At 46.9% G+C, this 23,876-nt stretch overlaps 1 protein-coding gene and 1 long non-coding RNA gene across 2 annotated transcripts in view; one reads left to right on the top strand and one right to left on the bottom strand.

Moving 5' to 3' along the window:
* RFX8 (regulatory factor X8) overlaps positions 1 to 7,753 on the bottom strand; it is a 50,436-nt gene extending 42,683 nt beyond the window's left edge. The window contains 3 exon segments of the mRNA XM_067704125.1: positions 656 to 779; positions 7,669 to 7,709; positions 7,712 to 7,753. Of these exon segments, the coding sequence (XP_067560226.1) occupies positions 656 to 779; positions 7,669 to 7,709; positions 7,712 to 7,753 (207 nt within the window).
* A 254-nt stretch (positions 7,754 to 8,007) lies between these two features.
* On the top strand, positions 8,008 to 14,306 carry LOC137205575 (uncharacterized). Its single transcript, XR_010934212.1, has 3 exons — positions 8,008 to 8,293; positions 11,255 to 11,389; positions 13,331 to 14,306. It is a non-coding gene; the product is annotated as an uncharacterized lncRNA (long non-coding RNA).
* The last annotated feature ends 9,570 nt before the right edge of the window (positions 14,307 to 23,876 follow it).

Here is a 23,876-nt window from a genome sequence, read left to right as displayed (position 1 = left end):
TTCTTTATCTCCCTCAACTATAATATAATAAATGTAGTAAAGGCAGGAATTTTTCTCTGTTCTGTTCACTGTTGTACACTCAGCACCTAAAACAGTGCCAGCACATAGCAGCTGCTCAATAAATACGTTAGCTGTGGAGGGTCTCAGATAGGCCACCCTTGTGCTAACGTTTGCCGTGTATTGCGTGGTCTAAACAAACCCCTGACAGAGTTCTTAACCTCCAGAGGAAACCTCTGAGTGCCCGTGAATTCTCTGGGAACAACCGAATTGTGGGAAGCATAAGCTGTCTGACACCACAAAGTGGCTCTTTGAGCTTGTGGGGTCCTGAGCTGTGGCATTTCTATACGGGGAATAACGGCCCAGCAAGCTGGCTGAGAATTGGGGGTATCTGAGGCTGCCATAGCTGCATTCTCTTGGGTGAATGCCACCCCATCCGTGAACTTTCCTGGCCCCTCACTATGAAGTATGGACAAAGGACGGAATGGCTTTCAGATGGAGATGAGGACGTATGTTAGCCCTCAGGCTGGTTCCCAGGGTGAAGCCAGTTATACCCACTGGGAAGCCATCAGACCCAAATAAATCCCAGCATTTCCTCATCATTAACTTGCGTGCCCTTTTTACTCAGTGGACATATATTTGTATCTTCACAACCTACCTTCCCAAACGTGGCTGGGTTGACTTGGCTCTGAGCATTCTGCCCGCAGGTCTCCACGTAAGTCTCATACATGAGGCAGCGAGGCACACTGTACCCTTCGCAGATGCAGAAGGTGTCAACCAACCTGGGGGCGGGGAGGAAGAAGAGCGGGAAGAGAAGGTTGGCCTCAGTTTTTCTCGAGTGGGACACTTTGATGAGGGGCAGACGCAAGCAAGGGACCCAACAAAATGAAATACGCTTACTTTATCGAACGCAAGGTCTCACCCATCGGCATCTGTAATGTGCTCAGGCCAGAGTTAAGAATATTGATTTAGACTATGGTGAGGTTTTGTTGTTGTTTTTCAATCTTTCTGGCGTACAGGCATATTAAAAAGAAGCCCAAATTACTGGGCTCAGCAGACGCTGCTTCATGTAACTTTGCAAAGGTGGCAGCCAAGGTCTCTCACTGTGACGCAGAGATTTACTCGCTAAAACACAAAACAATGCCCCCCCCCGTCCACCCCTAGTAGAGTCGATCACCCCTGCAGGTGACAGCTGGAGCCCATGTGGCTTCCTAGGACCCAGGACGGGCGTGCACAGCTCCTCCCCCCTCCCCCCACCCCCGAAGCCGTCATTTGCACGACTGTTAAACCCAAGTGATTTAGGGCGGGGCCCCTACATTTTGATTCTTTAAATTGTAATGAGATGGAAGATGGAAGACACCTAGGGACAGAGAGGCAGGCCACCCTCCCTGCCCTTTACTTCCTGTTGGGTGCAGAGCTCGGTAGCGTTCAGATGTGATCTGCAGCCCCCAGGGCCCTGCTCGGGGTGGGACCTTCAATGGCCCAAATGTTCCTTGGCCCCGGGGCAGGTGGGGTCCCCTGGCAACGAGGGGCTGTGCCCGTGGCTCACAGCCCAGAGTCCAGCCCCGAGGGGACCGCCAGGTGCCTGTTCCAGCAGCAGGATGGGAATGAGGGAGCAGGTAGTGCAGGTGACTGGGCTCAGAAGGTGTGGTCCACTCTGACGCCCAGTCACAGCCTTCCCTTTTCTGGCTGGGGACAGACTGGCAGGTTTCTCCTCATTCTTTTAAAGAAATACATAAAGCAAGCCAGCATAGTTTTTAAACACCGAAGAATTCTTTAGCAGGGAATTCACCAACAATGCATCTCCTCCTTTCTTACTGATGACCTACAGATTATTTTCTGGGCTGAGGCAGGCTGAGGCCTACATTTACTTTCCTCGAGAGCAAGAGACCACAGTTGTTAACCCCACCTGCTTCCTGGAAGGAGGAAAAGTCAACATACGGTGGACGGTGGGGTGAGGGGAAGCTGTGGCCCTGTATTGGTTTCCTCAGGTAACCAATCACCATAGGCCAGGTGGCTTAAAGCAACAGAAGTATATTCTGTCACAGTTCTGGAAGCTGAAAGTCCAAATCAAGGTGTCAGCCAGGTTGGCTCCTTCCAGAGGCGCTGAGGAAGCGCGTGTTCCACGCTTTCCTCCTGGCTGCCGGTGGCTGCCAGAAACCCTTGGCACTCCTTGTCTCGTAGACGCATCACTCTAGTGCCCTCGCCTTCACCTGGCTGTCTCCTCGCCTCTTCTTTTTTTTTTTTGGCTGCGTTGGGTCTTCGTTGCTGCGCGCGGGCTTTCTCTACCTGCAGTGAGCAGGGGCTACTCACTGTTGTGGTGCGGTGGCTTCTCTTGTTGCGGAGCACAGGCTCTAGGCGCGTGGGCTTCAGTAGTTGTGGCACGTGGGCTCAGTAGTTGTGGCGCACGGGCTTAGTTGCTCCACGGCATGTGGGATCTTCCCAGACCAGGGCTCGAACCCAAGTCCCCTGCGTTCTGAACACTGAGCCACCAGGGAAGTCCCTCCTCATCTTTTCTTATAAGGACACCCATCACTGGATTTAGGGCCCACCCTAATCCAGTGGGGCCTCCTCTTAACTGGTTACATCTGCAAAGACCCTATTTCCAAACAAAGTCACGTTCTGATATTCCATACAGACATGCATTTGGGGGGGCACCATTCAACCCGGTCCAAGCCCAAGGAGGGCACTTTCTGAGACTCTCCCATAGCATCAGGGTGGGAACCTGACACTTTGGACACCTCACAATGGATTAATTACAGCTGCTGGGACACCAATTATTTGCTTCACGGTTGAACACGGGGTAATGTCACTGGTGGTGTGTGGGGCAGTGGCAAATTCACAGATCCATGAGATATTGATATTTATTTTATTAAGACATTTGCTGACATATAAAAAACCGGCATGTGAAGTGTCACAGGGAAACACTGGCTAAGTTTGGGGAGGGGCAGCAAAACGTGACCAACATTAAGTACAAGCTCACTCTTGTTTATTCATAGCTACTTCCGATGTAGCCATGGCATGGTCTCCTTAAAAAAGAAACGCGCAAAATGCTCTTCAAAATGAGCTTGGGTATAAACTTCCGCCGGTTGCTCTTCCTTGTCACTGAAATTCATGTGCTCTGGGCCTCTTGTCCTCCTGTTTCAAAATGACACTGCTGAGTCTGACGGCCATCTGAGTGGACAATTAAGACCAAATTATACCATCAGTGATATCCCACCAAGGTCCAGGACCAGAGTCTTTTCTCCGCCCACACTCAGAGAAAGGGCTGCCTCCTGGTCGCGAGCCCAGCGCCAATGCTTGGTACTTTTGCTGCTCCAGGAGATTCAGCCCAGGGCCTTTCATCTTCTCCCCAAAGTTCACAGCCAGATCTCACGGATGGCCCGCGGGAGGAGGCAGCACACACTAGGTGGACAAGTGGAAGGTCCTGTAAGAGCGTCTATGTTCAGATGGTGCCTTTACTTCGGCTTAAAGAGTACGTGCTTTTGCATTTAGTCTCCATGCCCAGAGGAACTTACGACCATGACTCTGACCCAGGGCTTCAAAGCTCACAGACCCAGGTGTAGGTTCTGACTCTGAGACGTCTCTTGGAGTTTTTGTGATGAGAAATCCAGGCATGGGATGTGGCTAGTACACTGGCTGGCACACGGCGGCTCTTACTGTTATCATTTTTACGTCCACCTCCAAAATCCTGAATGGAAGCAAGAAAGGCGTCCACGTTGGCAGACCGGCAGCACAGAAGCACCTACTGCAGGTGAGCCTGACTTTGAACTACACGTGGGTCCGGTGGGGGGTGCGATGAGGATATGCAGGCAGTAGGGCTGGCCAGGACTCCTGGCAGGTGAGACGGGCCAAAGCTTGCTTTCACACGGAGCCACCAATACGGTTTTTGGCGATACATGATTATAAAGCCTGTCCAAGGCTGGAGTCAATCAGATCACTCAGCTCCTTGCTTGGGTGCATAATCACCTTCCCCAGGTCTCACTATCAGACGAAGCTGACAGCTAAGGTCTTGAGAACCTCATGATGCTCTCCTCGTTTTGAGTGATGGACAATCTGATCATTGCCAACTTCAGAGCACCCACACCGGGTCCTGCAGCTCTCACATTTCTGAGGGCTCCCTTTCCTCATAAAGAAAAATGTAACACTGGGAGTGACTGTACCCTTTGATTCAGCCTGATCAAAGGCTATTACGAATTCTGTCCCTTTCAAAGTAAATTTCCACCTTATGAACCGCAAGAGTCTGCAGAAATCCGAAAGCCGTACTTATATGCAGGAGACAGTTACTTGGTCTACAGCCAGGCTCTGCGTGCGTAGGGTTTAGGTGACATTTAGATTTTTTGCCTGAGGTCTGAGCCAGGGGGCCCACCTGTCCGACCTGCCGGATCTGTACCCGCAGCAGAGGAAATCGGGTCACTTCATCCTTCTGCGCTCCTCAGAGGTCTGACCACTTCTCTCCCCATTTCTACAATCCTTCCTGTCCGTGAAACAGAAAACTTCTAGTACTTCGGTTTCCAGGGGCGGGGCCTTTCTTTCTCCTTGCGGGACCTTTCTTTGTCCTTGGAGAACTTATCACAAGTTGGTGGCAGAGGCACTGAAGTCTCTAAGGAACATGGGAAGCCCAACCAGGACTGACTGGGAGATGAAACAATGAATATGCTAAAAACGGAGCGTTTCTTTCACGCCACAACAATCAGCCCCTCCCTGGGCTTTCACTCGGAAGCCTGAGCTGTTTCTGGGCACCTGGACACCTCACGCGCCGGTACCCACCGCCACTCTTCCAGGAAGCTGGTCTCCTTGGCCATCTTCTAACACCTTCCAGGACGCCAAGCTCTGTTACAAACCGAGGGGCTCTGCTGTGTTTGGTTTTTAAAAAATTGTTCATGTTTTAATTCTGGTAAAATATACGTAACATAAAATGCACCATTTTTAAATGCAGAGTTCAGTGGCATTAAGTACCTTCTCATTGTTGTGCAGTTGCTGGTGCATCACCATCCATCCAAAGAATTCTGGGGGCTTCCCTGGTGGCGCAGTGGTTGAGAGTCCGCCTGCTGATGCAGGGGACGCGGGTTCGTGCCCCGGTCCGGGAAGATCCCACATGCCGCGGAGCAGCTGGGCCCGTGAGCCATGGCCGCTGAGCCTGCGCGTCCGGAGCCTGTGCTCCGCAACGGGAGAGGCCACAGCAGTGAGAGGCCCGCGTACTGCAAAAAAAAAAAAAAAAAAAACAGAATTCTGGTTGTCTCGCAAAACCGAAACTCTGTACCGGCCAGAAACGCTACTGCCCGTTCCCTCTCCCCCAGCCCCCCGCAACCACCACTCTCCTTTCTGTCTCTATGAAGCTGACTCCTCTTGGTGCCTCGTATAAGTGAAATCACATATTATTTGTCCTTTTGTGACTGGCTCATTTCATTTCGCATAATGTCTTCAAGGTTCGTCCATGTTGCAGTCTGTATCACAATTTCCTTCCTTTTTATATCTGAATAATAGTGCGTTGTACGTATAGACCACGTTTTGTTTATCCATTCATCTGCTGATGGACACTTGGGTTACTTCCATCTTTGGCTATTGTGCATAACGCTGCTCTGAACACGGGGATGCGAATGTCTGTTCCAATCCTTGCTTTCAAGTCTTTGGGGCATATGCCCAGAGGGGGAATTGCTGGATCACATGGTGGTTCCAGTTTCAATTTTTTGAGGAACCACTATCCTATTTTCCACAGTGGTTACACCAATTTACGTCCCCACCAAGAGTGCCCAAGGGTTCTAACTTCTTCACATCCTCACAAACGCTCGTTATCTTCTATTTTTGTTTGTTTGATAATGGCCATCCTAACCAGATAATGGCCATCCTAACCAGCATGGAGTGGTTGCAGTTGCATTTTTAATGCCAATGTTCAAACCACCAGCACCAATTGAGACAGGCTGGGACCTGGGACCCTTTACCAGAGTGCTTGCCCCAGACAAACGTCTCCCAGAGCATCAGTACAAAGAAACTATTGACATAAGGGACTACACGTAACTGCATGCACAGGCAGCTGGGGCAAATTATGAACAAGAAGATTCAAAACCGCCAAAACCCAAATGCCACTTCTGAGGAGCTAGGAGCAAAAGCAGTGTCCTGCACATGATTCCTGCGCAAGGCACCACCAAGGGGGTGGGCACGCCACCTAAGCCCCGCCCCCCAGCCCGACAGCCCGCCCTCCTCGGAGAGCAAGCAAGGGGACCTGTTACTTGTTTTCGCTCCCTCTTGCTGTAGCTCGAGTCCCAATAAAGCCTTGCCTGAATTCTTCCTCTGGAGTCTTATCAACTTCTATTGATTAAAGAGTCCAGGGACCCAGGTGGGTTGCACAATGACCTCTCAAGCATCGCACCTCATAGATGGGATGCCTAAAGAGCAGTCTTCCAAGGGAAACTCTGCCCCTCCTCACCTCCGTGGCCCCGCCTCCCCCCACATGAAGAGCATAACCTGGCCCCTGGGTCCGAGGCCTGCAGGGACAGGAGTTTGTGACACAGGACTTGAGTACCATCCTAAGTGACTGAGGGCCTCTGCTCTGCGGGCAGCCTGCACCGTCAGTTCACAAATGACCTGAGGAGGACATCTAGGTGTTTTCTGAAACCCTAACCATTCTTTCAAGTCTCTCGACTTATTCAAGTCCTAGAAACTCTAATTTACTAAATGGTGACCTGAAACTTGAAGGTGCAGATATGCTGAGGGGTCTAAGTGAGAAAGAAATAGAGTCCTGCTGTGCAACGCTCTAAAAACACTGTGTGTGCTGTGGTTTTTTGTTTTTTTAAAACAATATTTTTAGAATTATTTAAAAATATTTATTCTTTTGATTTTTTTCTCTTATGCAAGGGAAAATACATCAAAAATTTTCTTTTGGAGGAAAGGGGTGACCATTTAGGCCTTCTTGGGTTCTAATCACAAACACTCCCCTTCATTTTTCTATTTCACTCATTGAACTTTTTCAGAAAGTATTTCTTTCTTGAGAAATACTCCTTAAAACTTAAAAAAGGAAGTAATCGGCTATCTACTAGTTATTCACCTTCTAAAACGAATGTTTTAGGACTGGTTTCAATTATTTTCCTATTTTGAAGCGCTACAAACCCATGAGTTCATCAGTCCCAAGGGCTGATGATAGTTTTCTTTCCAGCTTTTTCTTCCTCTATTTAAATGGCCAGAAGTGAATTTCTCAAATGTGGAATGCGTTGTTAGAGCTAAAAACTGTTTTGCTTTAAGTTAGGAAACATCCCATTCTGGATCGCACACTGAGAGAAAACATTTCCTCTCCTGGCCTAGCCCTCGTGCTTTCAGATGTATATGTAAAGCCAGGCCCACCAACAAGCCCCCCGGTGGAGGGCAGGCTGGACTGCTTCCCACGGGAAGCGTGACCAACAGGGGAGGCCCCAAGGTGGGAAACCCACACTGCCCCATCGTGTGTGCGTGTGTGTGCGTGTCCCATCCCAGCCAGCATGAAGAAGCGCTGGTCCTGCGTGTGAACGGCTGTCCTTTTGAACCTTTTACCAGGGCCCCAGGGGCGCAGGCGGTCGCCCCTGGCACTTGGTCCGAGGTCCTGGGGACAGCAGCCGAGAGAGCCACGCTCCCCTTCCTCGGCCCCCTCGCCCCTCCCATCCTCCGGGGCGGTCCCGATCCCGCCGCGGTCCCGCTCACCACTGGATGATGCCGCCGTGCAGGCCGCGGCCACGCCCCAGCAGCCCGCGCCGCCCGATGCGGAGGCCGGCATGCCCTCGGCCATGGCTGGACCCGCCCGCGGCACCGAGGCGGCGAGCGGGCGGAGGCGCCGCACCGTCCGGCCGCCGCCGCTCCTGGGTGTTTACTTTAAAGCCGGGCGCGCGGGGGCCTAGGGGGGCGCATGGGGCGTAGGGGACCGGCCGCGAACGTGAGCGGGGCGGGGCAGGGCCACGTGGCGGCGTGGGGCGCGGGGTCGGAGGAGGGCGGGAGAGCTCGTTTGGGGGCGGAGCTAGGGCGCGTGCCGGGCAGCCTGGGGGCCACGCGGGCCTCGGGATGGCTTCGGGCCACGCCCTGCACCTGCTGTGCGGGTTTGGGAGGCGGCGTCTTCTCTCACAGGATCAAAAGCTCATAGGACAGAAACACAAGTGCCGCTCTTACAAGCAATCCAACAGGGAAACAACAAAGAAAAACCAATGGACGCACACATTTTAAGTCAGGTCACGGTGTTTGGTGAGCGGTGGTCGTCAACCTGACTGCACTTCGGAATCACTTGGGCACCTTTCAAAAACATCACTGCCCCAGCGCCACCCCTAGAGGGTCTGAGGTATGAGGGGTTTGGCCTATACAAACCTGATTTTTTAAAAAAAAATTATTTATTTGACTGCACTGGGTCTTAGTTGAGGCATGCGGGATCTAGTTCCCTGACCAGGGATCCAACCCGGGCCGCCTAAATTGGGAGTACGGAGGCCTAACCACTGAACCACCAGGGAAGTCCCAAACCCCGTGTTTATAAGCTGCCCTGGAGCTTAGTGATGCTAATGTGCGCCCGGTGGTGAGACCCACTGGTCTTGGGAGTTTCAGCGTGGCTGGGTCAGGACTTCTGAGAGGCTGAGCCGGGGTGAGAGCTCCTGCCCTAGATGAGTCCCCAGGTCTGCAGCCCGGTCTTGGTGGTCCTTGCCTTCAAGAGCTATTTAGTTAATGCGTTGCTGTGAGACTGAGCTGCTTATTCTCTCCTAACCGCCCTTCTCTGGCGGGGTATGTGATTGTTCACACACAGGCAAGTGGCGTGAGCACGAGCTCAGTCAGGCCACTGTTACTTGGACTGCTGACTGGTTGAGAGCCTCTGGTAAGGATTTCTTCATCTAGATTAAAAACACGGGTGGGAGGGAGGGAGATGCAAGAGGGAAGAGATATGGGGACATACGTATAACTGATTCACTTCGTTATAAAGCGGAAACTAACACACCATTGTAAAGCAGTTATACTCCAATAAAGATGTTAAAAACAACAACAACACATTCGACAACTGAACAACAACAGCCCACTTAAAATTTGGGCAAGGGACTTGAATGAATGTGTTCGCCTGAAGAAGACATACAAACGGCCAATAAGCACATGAAAAGATGCTCAATGTCATTAGTCATTAGGGAAATGCAGATCAAAACCACAATGAGATACCATTCCACATTCATTGAGGTTGCAATTTTTTTTTAAAGAGTAATGATAAAGGAGATGTGGAATATATATATATACAGTGGAATATTACTCTGCCATGAAAATTAAATCTTGCTTGCGACAACGTGGATGGACCTAGAGGGTGTTATGCTAAGTGACATAAGTCAGACAAAGAGAAATACTGTATGATTTTGCTTGTATATGGAATCTAAAAACAAATGAACAAACACAACTAAACAGAAACAGTCATAGATACAGAGAACAAATGGGTGCTTGCCAGAGGGAAGGGCACTGGGGGGAGGAGAGAAATAAGTGAGGGGGATTAAGAGGTACAAAGTTACAAAATAACTGGAACTTCATGGGTATGAAATGTAGTGTGGGGAATGTGGTCGATAGTTATGTAATATCTTTGTATGCTGACAGATGGTAGTTGGGCTTATCATGGTGATCACTTTGAAATGTATAGAGATATCGAATCACTATGTTTCGTACCAGGAACTAGCATAGTGCTGTTATGTTATACTTAACAATTATATTATACTTCAAAGTCAATTATACTTCAAAAACGAACAAACAAACTCGTAAATCAGAGTTGTGGTTCCCAGAGGCGGGCGGTGGAGGGGTGGGGACTGGATGAAGGTGCTCAAAAGGTACAAGTTTCCAGTTATAAGACAAATAAGTACTAGGGATGTAATGTACAACATGATTAATATAATTAACACTGCTCTTCGTTATATATGAAAGTTAAGACAGCAAATCCAAAGAGTTCTCATCACAAGGAAAAAGGTTTTTTTCCCATTTCTTTAATTTTGTTATCTGTGTAAGATGATGGATACTCACTACATTTGTGGTCATCATTTCATGATGTACGTAAGTCAAGTCATTATGCTGGACACAAAGTTATACAGTGCTGTATGTTAATTATGGGTCAAGAAAGTTGGAAGAAAAAGAAAAACAAAAAAGTAAGTGTTGATGAGGATGTGGAGAAATTGGAATGGTGTTCATTGCCGGTGGGAACGTAAAATGGTGCAGCTGCTATAAAAACAGGCAGTTTCTAAAAAAATTTAAAATAGAATTACCATACGATCCACCAATTCCACTTCTGGGTATGTACCCTAAAGAATTGAAAGCCGGGACTTGAATAGATACTTGTAATTTGTACCCACACGTTCATAGCAGCATTAGTCACAATAACCAAAAGATGAAAGCTACCCACTTGTCCATCAACCAATGTCTGGATAGACAAAATGTGGTAGATACACACAATGGGTTATTATCCACTCTTAGGAAGGAAGGAAATTCTGATAATCTGATACAGACTGCAACATGCAACCTCAAAGACATTATGCTAAGTGCAGCAAGGCAGATACAAAAGGATGATTCCGTTATATGCGGTACCCGGGCTTGTCAAACTCATAGAGGCAGAAGGAATGGTGGTTACCAGGGGCGGGGGGGAGGAGAGAATGGAGAGTTGTTTAATGGGTACAGAGTTTCAGTTGGGGATGATGAAAAAGTTCTGGAGATTAATAGTGGCAATAGTTGCATCACGATGTAAAAGTACTTAATGCCACTGAATTGTACACTTAAAAAATGGTTAAAATCTCAAATTTTATGTTCTATGTGTATTTTACCAAAATTTAAAAAAATCTCAGAACAAAACAAAAATCCAGCCACCACCAATAACACCATATGCACATCTGGCAACCACTTCTGGGAGCAGGGCAGAGATTCAGTCCACAAATAGTGTTGACTGCCTTCCATGTGACAGCACTGGGGTGTAGTTGTCAGGGAGGACCCCAGAGGTCCACCCCAGCATCAGGGCATCAGGGGTTAGGCTCCAAGGGCAGTCCCAGAGGAGACATCACAGGACGTTCACTGCAGAGCCTGAGGCTTGAGTTTTGACAGGTCACTGGAGCCAACCCTAGATGGTACCTGGCTCTCCTCTGGGGAGCTGTGCCAGGGATCACCCTGGTCCTGAAACTTGGGGAGGTTTTTCTGGGGGCGGGTGGTGGTGGGATGGGCGGGTACTTGGGAAGGACTTGTAATTAACAAGCGATGGCGGCTGCTCTCTGCCCTATTTCTCTTCTCAGCTGAATGTCCTATATTTTAGGGCTGGCTGCTTTAAAAAGCCATCCAGTAGGGGACAGCTGACCCCACGTCAGCCCCTCTCAAGCCAGGAACCAAGGGTAACGATGTCTGGAGAGACTCCTTCATAACCGGCAAGGATGGGACGCCAACTGCGTGGGTAAGAAACAGGTTAGCAGCAGCCAGTTTCAGGCAGTGCCAGGAGACTCTGCTGGGGAAAGCAGAGAGGCCACAGTGACGGAGGACCCGCAGTGATCTCTGCTGCGGAAAGCAGAGAGGCCACAGTGACGGAGGACCCGCAGTGATCTCTGCTGCGGAAAGCAGAGAGGCCACAGTGACGGAGGACCCGCAGTGATCTCTGCTGCGGAAAGCAGAGAGGCCACAGTGACGGAGGACCCGCAGTGATCTCTGCTGGGGAAAGCAGAGAGGCCACAGTGACGGAGGACCCGCAGTGATCTCTGCTGCGGAAAGCAGAGAGGCCACAGTGACGGAGGACCCGCAGTGATGGAGAAAGGAGGCCACAAGGTAAAATGGTACGGCAGGTCCTCCAAGGCAGCTCTCTTGAGACCAGCCCTTCTCTGGTTGTTTCTAGAAGAGGTGGCAGGGTCCTCAGGGCCTTGGGCAGAAGCCCTGTGAGGCCCCTTCATGGGCTTTGCTTTGGCCTGAGTGCTCACCCCCCCGCAGTGGGCGTCCTTCTCAGTAGCCTGTGGAAGCCGAAAGCATGGCTCCTTCCATCCCTCTTGCTGGTCCTGCAGCAATTCCCTGCCACCCAAGAAACTCCCCAAGATGCCTACCCATTTCCACAGGGACTGGAAATAAACAAGAGAAGCGCTTACCGTTATTTAAGGCCAACCTGTGGTCCTGTTATGTCACTGCTGATTATGTAAAATTTGCATGTTTACTGAGCCCCAGTCAGCACGAGGCACTGGGACAGACCCTGGAAATACAGTGGGACACCAGGACCCTCTGGCTGACCACTGGTCTCTCTGCTGTTCACTGCATCAAATATAAGATGCTATGAAACGCAAACATTACCTCACCTTGCTCCAGAGCTGTTGAGGTCTGGTGGTTAGAGGACTATAAGAATGAGGCCACTGGGTCAATTTCACACCCTCCACCTGAAGGACTGGTTAATTTCATCCGTAGCAGGTAACAGCTGGTGTCCCTAGTTTAACCAGCCCTCTTACAGATGCAGCCTCCGAGTAGGTACATACTAGCACAATAACACTCTCAGATTTATTCACAACTTCTGCCTTCCTAATGTGCTGGATGTGCAAAGGACGTTTACCTCTGCACGTGATTCTTCTACTAGCAGCATAATTAAGGCTTTCATTTGGGTTGAGCATATAGCCACATAGACTACTAAGTAGAATTAGGTATAAAATCCATTTTCTTTTCAAAGCATGTTTCATTGCAACTGACCTAACAAGAATTTTCATGAGACAGCCAGACACAGGTATATGCTCTTTTGTACCTGAAAAGTCCAGCCTCCCTCTAATTCACATTCAGCATCTTCACTCAAAAGGTCCTATATCATTACAAGGGAAAAGAAATCTTAAAGTTTCTATCAAAAGATTTCCAATTCCTGATGTCACATTTTGTGCACACACAAAGCTTTTTCTCCCTCTTCCAGAGAATATATCTCTTTTAGCTGAACATCAATTTCTTTCGCCTACTTCAGTCTACTTGGTTTCTAGATGATCCAATTAGCCTCATTTCACCTTTTAAAAGGGCACCAGCTGGGCCTTATCCTCACACAAAACCATCTCGATCCGGGGTGCTTAATTTCATTCAATCCTTGCAATTAGTCACTTTCTGTGGATGTACCAGGTGTCTCCAGGCAATAGATGTATTTTTTAAAATACAGCTAATGAGTCTGATGCATCTAGTCAAGAATGTAGAGTGTAGTTAGCATCTGTATGCACAGGGAATTACAGAGAACAGACAGCTGTATGTTCCACTTTTGCTTGGAAGAGACCTTTTAAGATCACTGGGCTCTAAACTAATAAGCCGTGGAGACTTTCAAACTATGCCGGAGCAAAACGATCTCATTGGAGAGATTCCAAATCACTATCATATGTTAAAATTTTCCTTGGTCTAGATTCGCCTTCCGAGTGTCTGGCTCACGTTCTAGTTGAAATTGATGGGGACACGACATTTACAGGCATGTGAGTGATGGGCAAATCCAGCTTCACATCAAGCACATCTCTGCCATTTCCTGATCTGAAATACATGATTTGGAGCACCGCAGGGATGCACCCCTTCTGCACAACTTGTTTTCCACCGATCCACGGTTTTCCTTCCTCCCATTGCGCAGAGGTCACGTGAAAGGCGGGCCACATGGTATGTGACGGACAGTATTATCTACTGGGAACTCTGAGAACTTGTGGAATAAGAAAGAACAGGCTTCATTCATCACTGAATGCTTGTAGAGTAACACGTTTGAACTCTTCTGTTACATTAAAAGTGGGATTTTTTTTTCTGGAAGTCTGATAGAAAACCAAGCGAAAACAAAAATGCAAAGTGGTTTCCTTGTTTGCAAAGGAACAGTAGGAATTTAATAAGTCCTCTTGTTAGGCTGTCACATAACCTCAAAAGGCACTTGTCCAAATCATGGTGGTGTGCAAAATCATAAATCTTACCCTGATTCATTTAATAACTTTCCAAGAGAACGGGCAAAGGCACATTAAGTAATTACTTTGGGCTTCTGGAAATACTATTTTAAAGGTTTTCATGAGCATGGAGGAATTCATTTTTTAAGGCAGTTTAAAAATGGTAGCATGAGCTGACTTTCTGACGTGACGAACCTTCATCTTTCCTAACAGTTGACATTATTCTTTGGTAAAAACATACTCTGACAGCTGCTTGGTCCTCACTGCTCTGCATGGAATTATCTCATGATCTCCTTACCATGAAATGAATTTCACTAAAGCATCCCCAAACAAAGTCGATGTTTGACTTATCTTTCTGAAAGCTGCTAAAGGATGGTAGACACCTTTCAATGGGTTGTGCGACCCCCTCCTGCTAATTCACAGTTGGAATTCCCCAGCAGGGAGAGGCAAGAAGCTGCTTTATAAAGAACATCTGCCTGGATGCTTTGCTACCGAACAAAGGTAAACATCCCAATACGTGCCAAAAGATTGTTAAAGTCTGTTTGATGAAAAGAAGCATGTCTTCACCTGGGTTAAAAAACCACTAACATTAAGACCCCAAAGAGCCAAGCCCAGACCTAAACAGTTTGTCAAGATCATCATTCTCAGATATAATTTTCACGGGTCATCGCTGTTCCAGAAGCTTAGAAGCTTGCCCAGTGCCTCTCAGCCTCATCTACGTGCAGTTGAGCCATCCAGGGAGATCCATCGCCCACCTGCCTCTGATAATTCCCACCCCCGGCAACCCCACCCTCGCCCAGACCGCTCAGTTGGGCAACACTTCTTAGAACCTTGACCAGGAAGCAGATGAGCCGAGGGAAGCTGAGGTGAGAGGCCGTGGACGCAGGTGGGGAGAGCTGGAGAGGGCGAATGTGTGAGAACCTTCTAGTCCCCAGGTGGCTCAGCGGTCCCTCCTGAAGTTGAGTCCCGCAGGATTCCTCTGTGTTCTCCAACGAACTACCTTTACACTTGAGCTCCTTTGAGCAGATGTCCTTGTGGCAAATGGATGCGTTTCTAATACCTGTCAGGTATTTTATCTTCTCAGGGAGGGTTCTGGGAGGAGCAGGTTGATCACACACCATCCTGGAGGTGAGCATTTCAGAGCGTGTCACGGCTCAGCAGAGGGACGGCTAGGTTTGAGCCATCACTCAACAAATGTTTATGAAGCACTTACATGAGCTATGCGTACTCGGGGCTGTGGAGACCTCAGGAAGGACACATGGCGATGGTACCTGCCCTGGTGGTACCCACAGCAATCACTGCCCCTAACAAAGCCACAGGAATGAAAACAGAACTACCCCCAAATATTCTGTATAAGAGAACACATTAGACAGTGGTTGAAGGTCTAGCGAGCGGGCACGTAGCTCAGGGTCCCAGGGTGGGCTCTTGGCAGGGAACGTTGGGGAGATACAGCCAGACCTCCGGGGACCTCCGGGGCCCTCACTAGGGAGAGGGAGCAAGTCCCCACGGAGGGTGACTGAGGTCCAGCCATGCCCAGCCGCAGACATTGGCCCTGCTGCCACCAGAGGACAAGGCCATGGTCTCTGAGTCCCAGCGGCCAGGGAAGAGGGCAAGGCCTGACGGGATCCACGTCAGGTGGGTTTACGCCTGCAGCCCTGTGCAACTGTTTCTAGCTCTCTGCCGTTCTCAAGAGTGGCCTGGCCTAAACTGTACATAACGTGATCCTCCCACACACAAGCCACCTCCCTCCCCCTGTGGCCGAGGGCCATCCTGGGGAAAGGCAGGGGAAGGAAATGAACCTGAGAGATAAATCCTGTTTACCTAAGAAGACCAGGCATGATCTCAGAGGGCTGAATGAATCATTACATGGGCTCACTGTAGAAGATCACACTAAAATTTAGATCTCTCCCCCGGTACCCTGCACACGCAGGAGAACACAGCACCCTTAGGGTCTCAGACATGAGGCTGTAAGTCCACTCGAGTTGAATTTTCTTGTTTGCCTCATTTTACAGGGAGGAAAAGAAGGCTCATAGAAGCCATGTCCAAAGCCACACAGTGTATAAGTGGCCGCACGCACAGGGCCACAGGCTTAACCACTCTTGGGGGAGGTCTAAGTGGCAGTTTCCTCGTTTGTGAAATGGGCCACTATAGTAGCTACCACCGAGTGTAGCTGTGAGGCCAAAAGAAAGTGGATAAAGCTTTGAGCATGGAGCCTGGCACATAGTAAGTGCTCAATAAACTTGTGACTGTTGCCTATGTCCAGCTGCCCTTGAAAAGGAATTGTTAAAATGATTTCAGGGGGCTTCCCTGGTGGCACGGTGGTTGAGGGTCCGCCTGCCTATGCAGGGGACACAGGTTCGTGCCCCGGTCCGGGAGGATCCCACAGGCCGTGGAGCAGCTGGGCCCTTGAGCCATGGCCTCTGAGCCTGCGCGTCCGGAGCCTGTGCTCCGCAACCGGAGAGGCCGCAGCAGTGAGAGGCCCGCGTACCACAAAAAAAAAAAAAAAAAGAAAAAAATGATTTCAGGGACTTCCCTGGTGGTCCAGTGGTTAAGAATCCGCCTGCCATTGCAGGGGACACGGGTGCGAGCCCTGGTCTGGGAAGATCCCACATGCCGCAGAGCAACTAAGCCTGTGTGCCACAACTACTGAGCCAACACTCTAGAGCCCGTGAGCCACAACTACTGAAGCCTGCGCGCCTAGAGCCTGTGCTCCACAGCAAGAGAAGCCACTGCAATGAGAAGCCCGCGCACCACAGCAAAGAGTAGCCCCTGCTCACCGCAACTAGAGAAAGCCCGCGTGCAGCAACAAAGACCCAAAGCAGCCAAAAATAAGTAAGTAAAAAAAATAAATTAATAAAATGATTTCAGTTATTTCATATACATATATATATATAATCAGTATTCTGGGGGATCATGCATGAAAGACATTTATACACGCACACTACTTTCAGATCTGCCTAAAAACTCTCTTCAACATGTCAGATACTCAAATATGATACATTATTAACAGTATAATGAGCACTAATGTTTTATCAATATGGCATTATGAGGACTCTGGTTTAATGTTCTGCAGAAAAAAAAAACAAGGTTCTTTTTTTGAAACTCCCAAATACTATCTCTGGCTTGGTGATTCCCAGGTGTATTACCATATTACAGGATCTGAGAGGTCCTGTGGGAAATAAGTCTGTTTCACTCGTCTGTTTGACTTAGTGTTTCCAAGTTTAATTGTCTATAGAATCCCAGCCCTCCCCCATTTTTTGGCTTACTTGTCTGTTGACACTGATACCGTGGGTGAACCTCTTAAAGGGTACTGGGGTTCCACGGAACCGAGTTCGGGAAACACTGGTATGAACTGCGGTGCAGAGTAAGTCAGATCTTGTGGGCTGTCCCAGGAGCGTAGATTGGTTTAAACGAATGGTCATTGTCTCCTGCTTCCTGTGTCCACCTCTCTGCTCCCATCTCTCCTTCCCCAGGACCCACCCCACACCCAGAGATGGGGGGGGGTACCTCTTGAGCTCATCGCACCCACCCCTTCCACAGGAGCAGTGTGAACCAGAAGCGCTAGAAACATTTCCTCTCCTTGGGGATTGGGGTGAAGTCCTGTCTCCCACCCTGCCCTCCACGATCGCACATGGCTCAGTCTGCTTCTGTGGCAGGATTTAAGTCAGCTGTTGGCTCTAACCAAGGAGAGGTAACCTGTGGAGTCGAAAACACACATGGAGTCACGTTTTATACATTCTGTGTTCTGCTATGATACAAACAGACTTTCTCCTGTTTTCCGCTAGTCAGCACTTGAACTCACGTGTTGACTGTGTACTGGAAGGCCCCGTGGAACCTGAATAGACCCACCGGTTTAGGATTTCCTTGCCCTGGAAATTTTATTTAAAAACAGATAAAAAGAGTGTGGTCATAACTGCTCAAGAAATATGCTGAGAGTCACAGAATGTCGATTCACAGACTCCCTTTTTAATTTATCTGCCTGCCGTACAATGAGCCACTTCCCCTTCTGCAGCCCAAGCGCCACGGCCACAGCCTTCCTCCCGGCCCTCCATGCTGGCTTCCCTCTGCCGACACTCCCGGGGCCTCTGGGGTCTGGAGTCCCCGCACCTCCCCTCCTTTCCGCCTTCACTTTATCTTCTCTGTGCTCCTTCCTTTCCATCACTCATCATGCTGGGAAGTTAGTCATGAAACTTGCCGTGATGATGATTATGGTAGTCATATGATAATTATGAAGATTGCGATCGTAATAACACTAACGGTAAACCCAGTGACCCTTAATGCAATCATTGTTACCATTATATCACATTTGCTCACAAAACAGTTTCATGTCCATCCATCTGTGGAATAGATATGTTTATTGTTTTGTAGGTAAATCAACTGAGGTCTTAGAGAAGTGGGGCATTTAGGTCAAGATCATACAGTTCCAATTTTTATTGCAACTAAATCTGTGCCCTGGTCGTTCACATTTCTGTCGTACTCTGGATCCTCAGTTTACCAAAAATGGTGACAAGTCCCTGACCACACACCTGAGGATTTCTTTTCTTCTCCACAGAGAGAAGCCTATAGTTCCAAATATTCTTACAGAAATTATTCAGATTTGAACAACTGCTGCTCTAGCCTCATCTCACCCACCTCCCCGAAGCACAGAACTTGCAGTTCCGTGAGGAGTTGCACATGTGTATGGCTCAGGGCCTTTGCACAAGCTGCTCTCACTGCTTGGAATCTCAGGACTTCTTCTCATCTTCTCCTGGCTAACTGGTGTCCAGACTACTTCAGCTTAATCTCCCCTTGTCCGGCTTAAGTGGGTGTTCCCAGTGCCCTCCCATACTCATCCAGCATTGTTCCTGCTGGGCAGTCCCTCCTCTATAAAGTGAGTTCCTTAAGGCAGGGAGTACCTAGCATAGTGGTGGACAGATACTGGCAATGTTTGTTGAATGACTAATGAGAAATGTCCTCTAAGAAGAGATGAGTTTTGTGTTTCTCAAAAGGACCATTCCCTGCATCTTTTGCTCCAGCATAATATTTTCTATCTTGTTAGATGGGGGTGGTGTTTTTTTGTTTGGGCCCATCCTAGGAGACATCATTTGAACTTCCTGAGTTGGTTGCCTTTGCCGCCTCAGATACAGCCCACCATAAAGAGTTCTGCTGCATTTGATTTCCTCTGCAAGGAAACAAAACAAAACAAAACAAAAGTCTCAATTTATCACAAAATGCAGCACAGGAAAGCTTAAACAATGGCCCCCAAACTCAGCTCTCGTGTAGCTGAAAAAACTATTTGTCTTTTACAAGGAAGAGAGTTCCTCAAACCCAAGAAAGGCAACTCTTCTTCCTGGATAAAGCAGCTTTGCCGGGAATGAGAGGAATATTCATAATACAGGTTGATGGTCAAGTGACTTTGCAAACCCATAGGCTGGTCAAGGGACGAGGGGCTGTCAGGGCCCCACTGGAGAATGGATTCACTTAGTTTTAAGGATGGGATGGACAACAAATACGAGTTATAGCATCTTTGGACAATACACATGTTTAAACACACACCATGAAGTCATCAAATGTTTTAGAGGAAGCTAGGTGCGGTTGAGTTCCCCACATGCTTGTGTAGGTGGTGAAACAGAGATTCTGTCTGTGATCTTATCTTATGCCTCCCTCTGATAATTGCTGAGAAAGAATGCCTGCTTTCCTTTCATTTAATAGTGACCTCCTATCATGATGTCTGTGTTACTAGTTTCATTATCTGTTGAGCATCATCTGTCATGATAAATTTAAAAATCATTTTCTCTCCTTTCTTGGATTTACTATTTTCATCACTCCATATTTTATTCTTTAGTAGTTTGGAAGTAATATCTTCTATTTTTTTTTAATGCTTACCCTGGAAATTACAACATAAATATTTAACTTCTCAAAGTCGAAATCAGTCGATTTGTCGATCAGCCTAAAAGAAACTTTAAAATACTTAATTCCTTTTACCTTTCTACTTATATATAGATGTCATTTATTTGAATTCTATCTTTTTACCACTTCCCAGTGTTAATATTTTTTATACAGCCAATTTTGCTTGGCTTACCAATATATTCTCCATTTTCTTTTGTTGTTTGTTTTGTTCCTTCTTTCATCACACTACTCCCATCTGGCATCATTTCCCTTCTACCTAAAGATTGTCTTTTAGAATTATCTGTATTGAAGATCTGCTCTTGGAAAATTCTCTCAAATTTTTTTTTTTGGTACGCGGGCCTCTCACTGCTGTGGCCTCTCCCGTTGCGGAGCACAGGCTCCGGACGCGCAGGCCCAGCGGCCATGGCTCACGGGCCCAGCCGCTCCGCGGCACGTGGGATCCTCCCGGACCGGGGCACGAACCCACGTCCCCTGCATCGGCAGGCGGACTCCCAATCACTGCGCCACCAGGGAAGCCCCAATTTTTTTTTTAATATCTTCATTTTGCTCACTTTCTTGAAAGATGTTTACACTGGTTTTAGAATTCTTGATAGGTGTTTACTGTCTTAAGCATGTTGAAGATATTCCACCACCTTCTAGCTTCCATTGTTGACAGCGAATAATCAGTTGTAAGCCTGTTCTTTCTTTGAAGGAAGTTTGTCTTTTTTCTCTGTCTTCCTTTAAGTTCTCTTTGATTTTAGTGTTCTTCAGCTTCACTGCAATGGGCTTAGATGTGAATTTCTTATATTTTACCCTTCTAGGGAATTTGTGGTGCTTCTGGAATCTACGGATCAGTGTCTTCCATCAGTTGTGAAAACATTCCAGCTATTATCTCCTCAAACATTTCTTCCAGCTGATTCTCTTCTCTCCTTCTGGAACTCTGATGAAATGGATGTTAGATTCTCTCAGTCTATTTGCTAAGTCTTTAAATTTCTCTTTATGGATTTTTTTCTTCTTTTGTTTAATTCATTTACTGAGTTTCTACTTCAATTATTGTATTTTTCATTTCTAGAAGTTCTGCTTGGTTATTATTAATATCTGCTCTATCACATTTATACTTTCGTATTTCTTGCAAACATAACTTTTTAGATTTTTATGAGCTTTTCTTTTTAAAAAGATACCAAGCATTTGCTATATATTCTATCTGACGCTTGACTATCTGAAATCTCGGCAGTTCCGTTTCTCTAATCTACTACTGTACTAGTTCTCACTCAAGGTGTCTGGTTACTCTGCATGCTTGTTTGCTCTGGCTATGTGTTGGCCACTGTTCTTGAAAAATTATCTTTGGAGTTTTATCTGCCCTAGGCTGAAAGCGCTTTCTTCTAGAGAGAATTTTTTGCTTATTTTTGTCAGCAGTCTTGGACACTACTAGTGCAGGATATGTTTAAACTAACCTCAAGGCTTGAGTATTATTGGACCACTGGGTGATATGGTCATGGACTGCAAATCCACACAAGGGCTGGCTTGTGGTTATGACTCTAAGGAAATTTTTATTTCCTATACTCTGCTCAGTAGCGATTAAATTTTCCTTATAATCTGTTCTCTCATGGGATGTTTACTGAAGTAATAGCCTTTTGTTGGTCCCACCTTTATGGAGGGAGGGTCTCCCCTAAGACCAGCTCGACCCTGATCATGCCCTGGGTGTTGATTTTTCTGCCATTGTCCTATGAAGCCAAGAAAATCCAAGCTCAGTTTTGAGCAGATTGGCAGAGGCTTCCAGGGTGGAAGGAACAACAGAGCTTCACTTGACTGTCCAGGTTTCCATGTAGATGTTTGTCTTGGTAATTCCTTATTATCTTGTCAGCTCTTTGGTACTTTTAATGTATCTAAAAATATTTCATATATTATTTTTCATTGATTTATAGCAGGAGTATTACTCCGAGTAACCTAGCCCATTGTATTCCCAGAAATTAGAAGTTCCTCTGTCATTTTCTTAAGACTGATGCTTATTCACCCATCAAGACACATTCAGGCATCAACTCCCCAGAGTACTTCCTTACACTCCTAGCTCTTCTCATGAGACTCCAAGCCCTGCCCCCGTGACCCCAAAACCTGTCCACATGAGTATACTGCCATAATTGTACTTATCACACTGCATTCTTTTTTAATCTTTTTTTTTTTGGTGAGATATACTGCACCTACAAAAAGTACATTAAATATAAAATACAGCTTAACAAATTAGTATGAACCAAGAGTTGGCAAATGTTTTCTGTAAAGGACAAGATAGTAAATACTTTAGGCTTTGTGGTCACACGGCGGTCTCTGTCACAACTACTGAACTCTGCCACTATAGTGCAAAAACAGCCACATGTTTATAATATGTAAACAAATGAGTGAGGCTGTGTTCCAACAAAACTTTATTTACAAGAACATGTGGCAGGCAGAATTTAGCCCACAGGTCATAGTTTGCTGACTCTATAGTAATTTATACTAATATGAAAACATTCCTGTGACCATCAACCAAGTTAAGAAATGAAATATTGCCTTTCTTGGCCCTTCTCAATCATAATTCCTCCCACAAACAAAATCACTATATTTACTTTTATGATGATCCCATCTTTGCTTTTTTTTTTGTGGTACGCGGGCCTCTCACTGCTGTGGCCTCTCCCATTGCGCAGCACAGTCTCCAGACGTGCAGGCTCAGCAGCCATGGCTCACGGGCCCAGCCGCTCCGCGGCGTGTGGGATCTTCCCGGACCGGGGCACGAACCCGTGTCCCCTGCATCAGCAGGCAGACTCTCAACCACTGCGCCACCAGGGAAGCCCCATCTTTGCTTTTATAAACAGCCTTACCACCTTAATAATATGCATCCTTAAACAATATAGATTTACCTGTTTTGAATATTATATATGAAATCACTTAATTTTTTGCATCAGGACATTTTTAACTTATGTTTTTAGGATTCATCCATGTGGCTGCATCCAGTTGTAGTTAATTCATTGTCTTTGCTGTATAGCATTCCACATGGTTGTATGACTATACTACAATTTATTTATCCTTTCTACTCCTCATGGATATTTGGGTTGCTTCCAGTTTGGGACTATCTTGAATAATGTTCCTATGAAACGTCTTTAGGTACACATGTGCAAGCATTTCTGTTCTACCAGAAATGCCTAGCAGTAGGACTGCTAGGTCACAGGGTATGTATTTCGTCGCTTTTATTCAGCATACTAAATTATTTTCAAAGGGGTTGTAGCAGTGTTCACTGCCAGCAGCAGCGTAGGAGGGTTCCTGCTGCTCCACGTGGTTAAAGATAAAAGATTCTAGCCTGAGTGGACACTTCCCCCACTCTCTCGGGCAGGAAATTCAATCCAGCAGAGAATGTAAAGCGTAAAATTCCATGGCTTTTAGTATAGTATACCCAGAGTTTTGTACCCATCACCACAATTAACTTTAGAACATTTTTATCACTCCCAAAAGAAAACCTGCACCCCTTAGTAGTCACCCCCCACCTCCTCCATCCTCCCCAACCCTAGGCAACCACTAATCTACTGTCTGTCTCTACGGATTTACCCAGTCTGGATATTTCAAATATGAACGGAATCGTACGATATATGGTTCTCTGCATCTGGCTTCTTTCACTTAGCTCAGTGTTTTCAAGGAGCACCCATGTTGTTGCATGTATCAGTACTTTTCCTTTTTATTGCTGAATACTATTCCTTTGTATGGCTACATCACGTTTTATTTATCCATTCATTACTTGATGGACATTTGGGTTGTTTCTACCTTTGGGATATTACGAATAATGCTGCTATGGACATTCTTGTGCAAGTTTTTGTCTGGACATTTTTTTTATTGATAAAAAATAGTTGTTTTACAATGTTCTGTTAGTTTCTACTATACAGTGAAGTGGAGTTCCTTGTGCTATACAGCAGGTTCTTATTAGTTATCTATTTTATACATATTAGTATATATATGTCAATCCCAGTCTCCCAATGTATGGACATGTTTTTTTATTTCTCTTGTGTATTTACCTGGAAGCTGGAATTGCTGTATCATATGCTATGTGCTGACTTTCTATCCAGCAATACTGCTAAACTTGATTTATAATTCTAAGATCTCCTCTATAGATTATTTTGTATTTTCTATGATAAAATTATATTAAGG

This window comes from Pseudorca crassidens, chromosome 14 (assembly GCF_039906515.1).
Source record: "Pseudorca crassidens isolate mPseCra1 chromosome 14, mPseCra1.hap1, whole genome shotgun sequence".
Lineage (NCBI taxonomy): Eukaryota > Metazoa > Chordata > Mammalia > Artiodactyla > Delphinidae > Pseudorca > Pseudorca crassidens.
The sequence above is the reverse complement of the archived record's forward strand: the minus strand, read 5'-3'. Positions and strand labels throughout refer to the sequence as shown.